Consider the following 11,493-nt stretch of genomic DNA (forward strand, 5'->3'; position numbering starts at 1 on the left):
AATATAATGTTCACAATGTGCAAATTTAATTTAAACTTAAACAAATAAACAATTTAATAATTTTTTTATTAAAGTATTAATTTACATCGTTGAAATTTACATAACTCAAATCTGTGTTTTTGAAGAGGTCGAGTAGTTTGGGATCTTTAGGATGGTACTGTAGTCTTCTGTCTCCATAAGTCTAATCCCGTAAACATGTAATGAATTCAACCATCTCATTATTTAAAGAGAATCTTGTCTTCAAAATGTGGCCACTAATTGAGAATGGCGACTTGGATGCAATCGTGAAAAGTGGCACACATAAAATGTCACGTGTCATTTGGGCTACAATGGGGAATCGACTTGCGTTTTGGTTCCACCCATTGAAGCACATCTGTCTCGCGTTTCTCCTTCTTGGTCACGTAGGACATGTCCATGCAGATACCATTGTAGCTCACTTGGTCCATGTCTGTACGCGCTGGAGTTACTACATCCACCACCATCGGTACTAAGTTCCATATACGTCCAGATGTTCTATCCCTGTTGATGAATGTCTTCATCAGCTTCCTGCTGCTCGTCCCTGATGGGCGTTCCATTGTACTTATTTTGATATAAAGAATTTTTTTTCCAATTTTCTATTAAATTTTATCAAATAAGAATTATAGTCATGTTCTAAATGTTGGCCTATCTCATTAAATATACAAGTAAATACGTTTAATCTAAACCTAGGATCTACAATAAGACCTAACCCATATAAGAATGGGATATCTAACCAATATTTTTGGTATTTTGCTTCCATTTCTGAAACAATTTCGCTTAACTCTGCATTATATCTATGTCTAGCAAAAGTTTTACAAATTTGAAGTAAAATATCTAACGCTAAATTAGTAGTTTGATAATAAATACCACTTAATGTATTAGTGTAATCATAAAAAAACTTTAAAAAATGAATAAAAAATACTGCAAACCGTCCAATCGGAATCATTGACGACTTCGTCTAGATAGTTCTTCTGGTTGACGAAATCTGTAATTTATCTTGCGGTTGACATAGCTTTTTGCAACATCGAGTACGTTGACTTCCAACAGACAAGCATGTTGCAACATAGCTTCTTCGGTTGAACCGGCAACTCCTCTTGGTGACAATATTTGACAAACTCATTCCATCTTGTATTGCTACCAGCAATGAATCCGATAGCCACGCGCACCCTATCAATCCTTTCATATATAGCTTCTAAACCTACTTTAACAATCAAATTGATGATGTGGAAAGCACATCTCTAGTGAAAAAATTTGTCTTCACCAAGCGGATCCAATTTCTTTTGAAATAAAGAAATTGTTGTAATGTTAGCAGCTGCATTATCAAACGTTAGCGTCACAACTCTCTCAGTTAATAAATAATCTAGCAAAAGTTCAATAATTGTAAAATAAATAGTGTTAGCACTATGTTTAGCATATAACGGTTTAAAATCTATCAATTTCTGTTGTAAAGCCCAACTATGATTTAGGTAATATATTGTGACACTAAAAAAATCTGTTTTTGATCTAGTAGCCCATATGTCAGAAGTAAGTGCAATAGAAATATTTTGAGAATTTTCAAATTCTTTTTTAAGTTTATTACTTATTTTAGTATAAAATCTTTATATATCCCTTCTGGTTGTACCTCTACTAATAAGCCTATATTGTGGACAAAAAGCCTTTTTAATCATATCAACAAAAAGTACATTTTTAGATAAAGAAATGGGAGAGTTCGTAGCAACTATGTATTTGGCTACTTCCTCTTGTGTAGTCTGTGCATTGAATTGTCAGTTTAAGAGAGTTAAGGTTTGTAGATTAAAATGAAGTTGAGTTTGTATTTGGTTACTGGTTCCAATTAAAGTTGAACCTTGCTGCGTTAATTGGAGGTGCTTTTTCTCCAGGTGCCGCCTCATCGTAGAAGTCCTATTCTCAACATCAATCATGGTCGGACAAAAATTGCATACCCCGTACGTCTCTTCCCCCAACCTATTTAGCTTTGCCCATTTTGATTTTCTGAAAAATTGCCATACCCCAGAAATGACCCTCTTTGTCGGTCTTGTCGTGGTGTCTCAACTCGCTTGTGTTTAGTTAGATGTAGTCCCGACTACCTCTGGATTTGGAATTGCTATGTTTGGAAAGGGTGAAAATGGATCGAACCCTTCCATTTCTTGGGTGGATAGAGGAATTGGAACATAAAATTCATTTGGGGATGATGATCCTTCGAATCCATAATTTAGGGAATCCATTATGATAAAATAATAAATAACTAAAATGGATGTAATTGAATAACATAAATAATAATACGAATAATAGATGAAATTAAAAAATGAAAGAAATTGAATAATGAATAAATATAAATAATAAATTGAATAGTAGATGAAATTGAAAAGAGTTTGAGAATTGGAGTAGAGAGAATGAGAGATTGAGAGTTATGAGGAAAATGGGTGGGAATTAGGGATTTTTTTATAGTTTAGGTGTGGGAGAAGGGTACAAAAAAAAAAACCCCTCCCACCCCACCCCCCAACAAAATATTTGACAACGGTCAACAGTTGTCCACTTTTTTTTTTTTTTTGTAAAATTACATTTTAACCTCTATACTTATTCTCAATTTCATATTAAATAGGGGGTTTTGGATATTTTATAGGGGGTTAAAACGAATTGGGGAGGGGGGTTTGGGCTTGGTCTGGTCCTCCTAAGGATCGGTCCTAGGACTGAGTTTTTGGGCTGGGCCCTTTGGGCCTGGGCTTAATTTCCACCTCTATAGCCTATATTAGTATAAGCAACAAAATACAGTCGTTGTTAATTGTAATAAAGGATGATGACGTTTTCGTTTAATTTCTAAGGAATAGACAAATGTGGTTTGTTGCATATTGTTAGTTATTTTATTAATTGCTTCAAGTAATTGTTATTTAGTGAACTTAATATATATACTATTTGGATTTGGCCAAACGACATACTCCCACCCGAACTTTGCCCTAATGACAATTTACTACCTAAAAAGTTTGAAAACGACAATTACCCACTTTCTGTCAGAATCTGTTAGTAAAATCAATTTGAAGAAGGATAGGATAGTGATTTTCTATGTAACCAAAAAATCTAATGCCATGTGTCGTTCACTCTCTTTAATATTAATTTTATAATAACTCTCTCTTTTCAATTTTCATTATTTTATTTTTACAATTAATTTTAATTAAAATTCTAGTATCTACTGCAATAGCAAACTTATTCACCATCTGCACTAGGGTTGTAGTTGAGCCGAGCCGAGTATTGGTTGCCTCAAGCTCGGCTCGTTGGGGTAATTGTAGGACTCGAACTGAGGCTTGAGCTTGTCGAGCCCAGCAAATTGGAGATCAAGCTCGAGCTTGAGACTAGAAGCACGTGCTTGAGCTCGACTGGAATAGTGGTTGAACTCGATTATAATTCAATGTTTGACTAAGCAACTTTTAATTAGGCAAATTACACCTAATGCCTAGAATGAGATGAAATTTAAAGATACTTATGAGATATTTATTGAGGATTATATATTTATGCTCACATATGGTACTAAATCTAATCTCTTGAGAGGTAGTTAGATATGGTGAGTTAGTCATATCAAATGCCTTAATATTGAATAAGTTTTGGTATATGTTCTATGATGGCATATGGGGTTGTTTCAGATAAATTATTGAGGTACTATATATATACTATGTCCTCAGAGATATGGTTAAGAATTATGATTATGTTTGAATACATGCTACAATGGTTGTGATATATGATTCATTAACCAAGGTGTTAAACTTGTTAATTACTATATACATGTTGATAACATGTGTTTTGAGTTTTTGATGCACTTGGTTGCTAGGAGTTTTCTTCTGTTTATTACATGATATTATTTGGATTTGTAATAAACTTGATATCATAATGGCGTTTGTGAATCTATGACATTATAAGAAATGATATATACAATATTGTTATTATATAATGTCACATGCGTGCGATAGATATTTTACATTGTGACATGTTGAACTAAAGTTTGATGACATCATTATTTATAGGAGTTGTTTTGCTTGTTTTCTTGTATAAAAATGTTTTATTGTCACTTTAGATGCATGGTTTCGCTTCCATGATAAGTGGCCGTGAAGGTTTGATATGAACATTTAAGGATTACTGTAGAGTACATCAGTACTGATTTTATGTTTGCTGATCCCTAACTAAAGGACTAAGACTTATTGTTTTTAAACGTCATGTATAAAACATGGCGTTTTTAGGATCTTTTGATATTTTGGGTTAGTGGGAGTTTGAGATATATTTTTTGTTGACTTTATGTCATTTTATTTTGATCATGATCATTGGTTTTTTGTATACTTGTATATTTATACATATACATACACATGCGCATGTGGATGGTGAAATACAACATTGTGTCTCAAGAATAAGGTTTCTCTTGTGAATGACAGTTTTATAAGTATGTTTCATGTTTGAATATCTTGAGATTATTGGTTGAAACATACAAGTTTCGTTGGTAGCTGTGTGGCTTCGTTAGAAGTTGTGAGATTTCTCTTGCTTTTCCTTAAAGAATAAAGGTTAAAAAGAAATCTTAATGGGGACTGACAAGATAGTAGCACATGCTTATGATTACATTGCTGGGTGCTATTCCTACCACAATACCAGATTAGTGATCCGTGTTAATTTGATTATTGGTAATTGTAATCATGGATTGATCTTATGTCAATGAGAGATGTAAAGACTGTCTTGGTTCATTATTGATAATTATATTAATTGGATTGTTGGTCGAAGTGTTATCTCTAAATTATTTTGTTTTCTTCAAATAGTGACCACTTTAAAATTTTAACCGGGAGTCAAAATTGTTTCCTTTTGTTCAATTAAAATAAAATAATTAATGTTGTCCAATTGGGAGAATGTTGGAAAATTTCCTAATTGCGGGCTAATATTAATTATATTTTGTTTTAACAAAACTAGGTAAATACATGTCATATAAGATATTTTTATTGGGCTTAATGTGATCATAAATTGTAGCCCAATATACTTCATTGCTAGATAATCTAGGTGGATGGTAAAGTGTCAGATCTAGGGTTTATTGGGGCCCATAATGGGAGGTCCCTTCTGCGAAACTAATTAACGTACGCTTTATCCAAAGAAAGTCGTCATTGAGTTCAATTTTAGGAGAGGAAGACTAGTCAAGGATTTAATAAATCTCACACACATCAAGGCTAAGACAAGTATTCCTAAAACCCTAAATTTATTGATTTAGTGTTCTATTATCTATGCATGATCATATAATTATTTTAGTGTTAAATTTTTCACGATTTATCTTATAGTTATAATCTGGTAACTTGAATAGAAGCAATATAATTTTAAAGAATTAATTGTTTTAGAGCTACTCAATAAACATTAAGGTCAATTCCAACTCAAGGGAGAAGCAACTAAAACAATAGCTTAAATAGAGCCATAATAAGGTTTCATTTATAGGATTTCCTTAATAAAATCAATTTGTTTAATTAAATTCACATAGTTTATGATTTCTTAAAAAGAGGTTCAATCAATGCCTCATTGAATACGTAATTTAATATTAATAATTTAATCTTAAATGCCGATAATTATACATTTGCTTTTGCATTAAGATTTAATGTCAATAAAGTGTTCAGCTTGTGTAGTTGTTGTAAAAGTCAGTCATGCCGAATCATTAATTCTATTTATTAACGAAAATAACTTAGGCCTGATATTTCATCAATTTACAAATTACAACCATGATGTTAAAAGACGTTTCATTTAATATTTATTTTAATTTTGATATTTACTGCAACGCGGAGAAATGTAAGTTAGATATATTATTGATTTGACATTAATTTTTCACTTCTTATTATATATGTTTATAACATATATGACGGTCCAATATTAACAATATATATATGAGAAAAACGTAAATCATGCACATAGAGAAAATGGTTGACCATTAATTGATTTCTTACTTATCGAGTTGAAATCATAAAGGCGTTAATTACATCCTGGTAAATCCAATTCAGCATCAATATTCAAATATTAAAAAGAAAAAAAATTAACCAAAAAAGAAATACGTTTCAAAGTAATAATAAACAAAGTATCTTAATCAGTGTTTCAACTTTTTTATTTATATTCTCTCTCATATTTGATACTATTTTTATAGGGATGATCGGTTCTGAGTATCCTGTATTTTTTTAATAAATCAAAACTAGTCGATTTCTAAGATTTGGATTTGGAATTGGAATTGGTCGGTTCCGATTCCTAGAAACTTGGAACCGAAACATTAAACATAGGTTTTGGTTCGGTTCCCGATACCCTGGTTAATTTTATTATCCCTCTAAGTTTTAAAAAATGACAACCCCAAAAAATTCAATGCACCCCCAATAGTTTATAAAAATTATAATTTAGTCCTGATTTCTATCGGGGTGCCTAGACCTCGGTTTCGATTCTGGTTCCAATTCCAGTTTCCGGTTGCAGCACTGCAGGAACAAGAACCAAACCCTAAAATTCCCGGTTCCAATTTTCGAAAACCGGAATCGGACCCTAATGGGGCCGGTTCTGATTCCTACTCGGAACCGATGGGTGGGTACTTGCTGGTTCCGGTTCTACCCTTTACCATGCTCACCCATATTATATATCGCTCAATTTATTCATTTACATATCAATATACAACGTTATTAAAAAATAAAATAGAAGGAAAACTAAGAGAAACTTCCACTGCCGGTCCCCAGTCTCATTGCTGCTAATATTTAATCATTCATGTATATCAGATGGCACCAAAAATAAAGGCATTGCATTAATTTCAACTTCTTTTATAAATGGAAGTCCACTGACAGAAAGGAAAATGCTTTCTCTTGTGCTCTTAAATTATTTGTTACCAGATGTAGTGGACTAGTTGGAAATTTTACCTTTTGGTGTCCTAGTTGCCGTAAGTTAACAAAACTGGAGACCAAAAATGGATGAGGTCCAGGGCTAATGAAGACTTCCTCATCGGTAAACTGACGATTAAGAAGTCATTATTTCATATATTAATTAATAAAATTATTCAATAGAATGCGGCATCTCTAAAACCCCAAATCTGAAGTTTTGTTTTGCTTCTGCCTTGTAATTTCTGAATTATTTTCCCCTGGTTAACCGATATTTTCTTTTTCTAATACTAATAAATTTCAACCCTTCTACTAGTGATGTTGTTTAGGAAAAAGAAAACTTTTTTTTTTTTTTTTTAATGATCGAGGGTGTCTAAACCAGTTTATGCATATTTTAACTAATTGGATAGAATTACTGACTGAATAAGAGCTCTAGTGGCTAACTCTAATAGCAATCGAGAAGGGATTCAAACTTAGGACCTCTTCTTATGTAATATACTAAATAGTTCCTAACCACTCGACCACCTAGAAATAGTAAAAAAAAAAAAAAATTATGCCTTGTAACTTGAATTTATAATAAAATTCACGAAATGTGATACATCTGGGACTTAATTTATATGTACTATATCACTAATATATATGGCCTATTGTTTATTGACCCCAGGAAATGTAAATCTGAGCCAGCTACTGTATACATATATATGCAACATTTCAATATCTCCAAATATATTTAAAATGGCAATTATATGATGATGAAACAATCTGCCAGAGTTATAGCTTGCCACGCAATATTTTAATTACCTCATTAATTAATGACTTTAGTAGAAGTTTTCATTTAGTCCAATTAAAAACCTTATCAGTATTTTTAGGCATTGATTAAACTTAAATCAGGCTCCAGCTGTCACGGCTCTAGTACTCTCTATGCATTAATTTGTTCTTCAAGGTCCTTGTAATTTCATCTAACAAAGGCAGAATGCACAAGGCTATATAAAGCCAATCGAAATCTTATTTGATCCACATCCGACAAGGGTATTTGAATACAATTATCTATTCCGAGTTCCTTGAAATCTTTTCAGTAATGAAAACATCAAAATTCATTTCTTCTAAATGGATGGTATTAGGTCTTGTATTGGTTTTGGGAACTATTGCTCCCCTCGCTGAAGCTCGAGCTTTCTTTGTATTTGGTGATTCACTTGTCGATAGTGGCAACAATAACTACTTAGCAACAACTGCTCGTGCCGATGCACCACCTTATGGAATTGATTATCCTACTCGTCGAGCAACAGGTCGTTTCTCTAATGGCCTCAACATTCCTGATATCATTAGTAAGTTTTTCGAAAGCTTGTTCGTATCAATATATATGATTCAGACACAAACGTACACATTATTGTTTCATCTATTTAAACATGCAATTTAATCAGGTGAGCAGATTGGTCAATCCGAACCTCCACTGCCATACTTGAGTCCGGAGCTTACTGGACAAAGGCTTCTAGTTGGTGCCAATTTTGCTTCAGCAGGGATAGGAGTTCTCAATGACACTGGAATCCAATTTGTAAGTCAACATGCATATTTTAAGAACTATGTAGATTAATTTGAAGACCTTTAAGGTTTATACATTATATATATACATATAAAATCTTCAAAACGTACTTTGAAACAAACAGTCTTAATTAATAGCTTGAAATTGATTCTACATTTGCAGTTAAACATTATTAGAATGTTTAGACAATTGGACTACTTCGAGGAATACCAGCATCGAGTGAGTGCTCTGATTGGAGCTCAAGAAACTCGTCGACTTGTGAACCGAGCTCTTGTACTCATCACCGTTGGTGGCAACGATTTTGTGAATAACTACTACTTGGTTCCTTTCTCTGCACGATCTCGCCAATTTGCTTTGCCAGATTATGTTAAATATGTCATCTCAGAGTACAAAAAATTACTAAAGGTACGTAATTCCTCATTCACATTTAATTAGCTAAAACTTTTGCCCGAAATTGCACGACTACAACGGTGGACAGCGCAATCCTTGATTTTAATCTTATTGAGTTATTGCAGAGGCTATACAAATTGGGAGCACGTAGAGTTCTTGTGACAGGTACCGGACCATTGGGTTGTGTTCCGGCTGAACTGGCGATGCATGGAACAAATGGTGGATGCTCCGCGGAACTACAAAGAGCTGCAGCCTTGTACAATCCACAACTCGTCCAAATGCTAAAACAACTAAACAGAGAAATCGGTAAAACCGTGTTTATTGCGGTAAATACACAACAATCGCACATGGATTTCGTCAGTAACCCTCAAGCTTATGGTATGATCGATGTTACTCAAAGTATAGAATAGCTAAAAAGAATTTAATATTTCCTTGTAGTATTTTAGACTAACAAACTTGAGTAAATTGACATTCTTCCTTGTTCTTTCTCTTGTATTAAACTATATACATGATGTGTTTTGTAGGATTTACGACATCAAAGGTAGCTTGTTGTGGACAAGGACCATACAATGGGCTTGGCCTATGCACTGGAGTGTCTAATTTGTGTCCGAATCGTGACCTCTATGCATTCTGGGATCCATTTCATCCTTCCGAAAAGGCAAATAGAATCCTCGTTCAACAGATTATGACCGGCTCTACCAACTACATGACCCCCATGAATCTCAGCACTATCATGGCCTTGGATTAATTATCGCCCATTTCTTCATTTCGATATTGTATTTTTTTTTAATTGATTTGTCTGTTTTTAAGCGTGTGGATGTTCAAAGTCTAAGTTACAAATAAAATTAAGGGTGAGTTTGGGGTTGTTATCGCTTCTCCCATAACCACTTATTTCATAATCTATAACTCAAATAGTGTTTGGTAAACAACTCTGAAAGTGATTATACAACAAGCTGAATATAATCTATTTTATAAAAAGACTCCAAAAGAATGTATTTGTAGCTTTTAGAATTCAAAACTGCTTTTGGCAAGGTTAATAGTTACGAAAAAAAAAAAAAAACATTAACTTAAATTATAATTTTTTTTAATAAAAATAATTAAATAAAATATCAGAAACAAAAAAGTTAGAAACTCCACGGCCAGCAGTTGCCAGTGGTGGCTGACTACCGCTGCTGGAAAATTCTCCAAAGGCGAGTGGGCTGACATCTTTGGCACGGTTGCACTCGCCGACAGGCAATTTATACAACCACGCCGGCCATGGCATAAAAAATGGCAGTGGTTGGCCGCAGTGGTCCCGCAAAGTTCGATTGAAACTTTGCTAGCCTGTTGCGAATCAACAACTAAGTATTTAACAAAGCCAACATGGTTGCACTTGACGACCGACGATTTATGCAACCACGTTGGCGTGTGTCGACTCACTCACCTCTAGAGAATGTTTGAAAGTTTTAAACTTTCTAATGAAAAAAATTAAATTTTAATATAATTAATAATAGAAAAAAATTATTTAAAAATACCTATTTTGGTCTTTTTGAATGGGTCATATCTAATTTCTCAAAATCAAAAGTAATTCTAGAATTTAACAAAACAAACACCTCATATATTAATTTTTAGTTGGTTATTTCAAAAGTTGACCAATAAGAGATTGTGGAACAAGCAATACCAAACTAAACCTAAATTATTTGTGTTTCCAATGTTGGATGATCAGTATGTAAGATTTAAGAAGAAAATACATTTTTATTGAATTATTTAGTTTCTTTCTTACTTGATTGTCAATATCAAAATTCTTTGATATACATGTAGCATATATCATGTAAATTTTCATCCCAATTCTCTTCTTTATTCTTCCTTCCCCCTCATTTAATTTGCTTATGAAAAAATGTTTGAAGTCTTTGTTAGATTTTCAATTCAATTGTGTTATGTCAAGGCTAAATATAGACCTCTATGCTGACCTTATTGTAGATGGTAAAAATCTATGGTTACGGAATAGACGAATCTTTTAAGGTTGAGGCCATTCAAGATCTGCTAGACCTGCATGCACAAAGAAGTAAGTGCGAAGCTCATGAGGGACACCGGTGTGATGTCTGCCATAGACACTTCGAAGCTCAAGCAAACGAGGCTTGAGAGGTAATTTAGTGAGGGTTAAGGGGAGAAAAGGTTACTGGAGTCTTGTCGGAGACTAGAACTGCAACGAAGGTGACGGTAGTTCTTGAGAGCAAGAACTTTAGGAGCAAGTAAGTAGTATTGAGATTTTTCCATAATGAGAGGGTAGACCTCTGTTTATATAGGGAGCTCAAGGGGTTTGAGTCCTAGTAGAATTCTAAGTTTATAATGGTGGAGTTTGAGAAAATAGGAAGGTCTTGATTTATTTGTCTTAGTAGGAGTAGGAGGCCTAATTCAAGTAAGATTCAAGATCTTAGATGAATTATGATGTAGATGAAACCCTTGGAGGGATTGGGATAAAGATGGAATCCGTAGATGAATTAGGATATGAATGGAACTCTGGGCCCTTTGGAGTGACCATGGGCCGATGGGCATGAGCCCAGGTGGGCTAACGACGAGACCCAATTTGAAACAAGGCCTTAGTAATTGGATGATCCAACTCGTGAGTAGTCTGGTTGGTGTAATGAGCTGACTTGTAGGGTGGATCTTAGCGTAGGTTCAACCAGAATTGGGCCATGGCCTTGGCCCTGGCCCATAGTTTGG

The 11,493-nt window shown here is 33.8% G+C and overlaps 1 protein-coding gene across 1 annotated transcript; it reads left to right on the forward strand.

The window, feature by feature from the left end:
* The first annotated feature begins 7,893 nt into the window (after positions 1-7,893).
* Positions 7,894-9,742, forward strand: LOC116141230 (GDSL esterase/lipase At5g18430-like). The gene is made up of 5 exons (XM_031426748.1): positions 7,894-8,185; positions 8,282-8,412; positions 8,563-8,805; positions 8,916-9,168; positions 9,315-9,742. Exons 1-5 carry the CDS (start codon positions 7,939-7,941, stop codon positions 9,536-9,538), a joined length of 1,098 nt encoding a protein of 365 aa, XP_031282608.1. The 5' UTR covers positions 7,894-7,938; the 3' UTR covers positions 9,539-9,742.
* Positions 9,743-11,493: the final 1,751 nt, after the last annotated feature.

The sequence above is a fragment of the Pistacia vera genome, unplaced genomic scaffold (genome assembly GCF_008641045.1).
Source record: "Pistacia vera cultivar Batoury unplaced genomic scaffold, PisVer_v2 Contig396, whole genome shotgun sequence".
NCBI classification, from domain to species: Eukaryota; Viridiplantae; Streptophyta; class Magnoliopsida; order Sapindales; family Anacardiaceae; genus Pistacia; species Pistacia vera.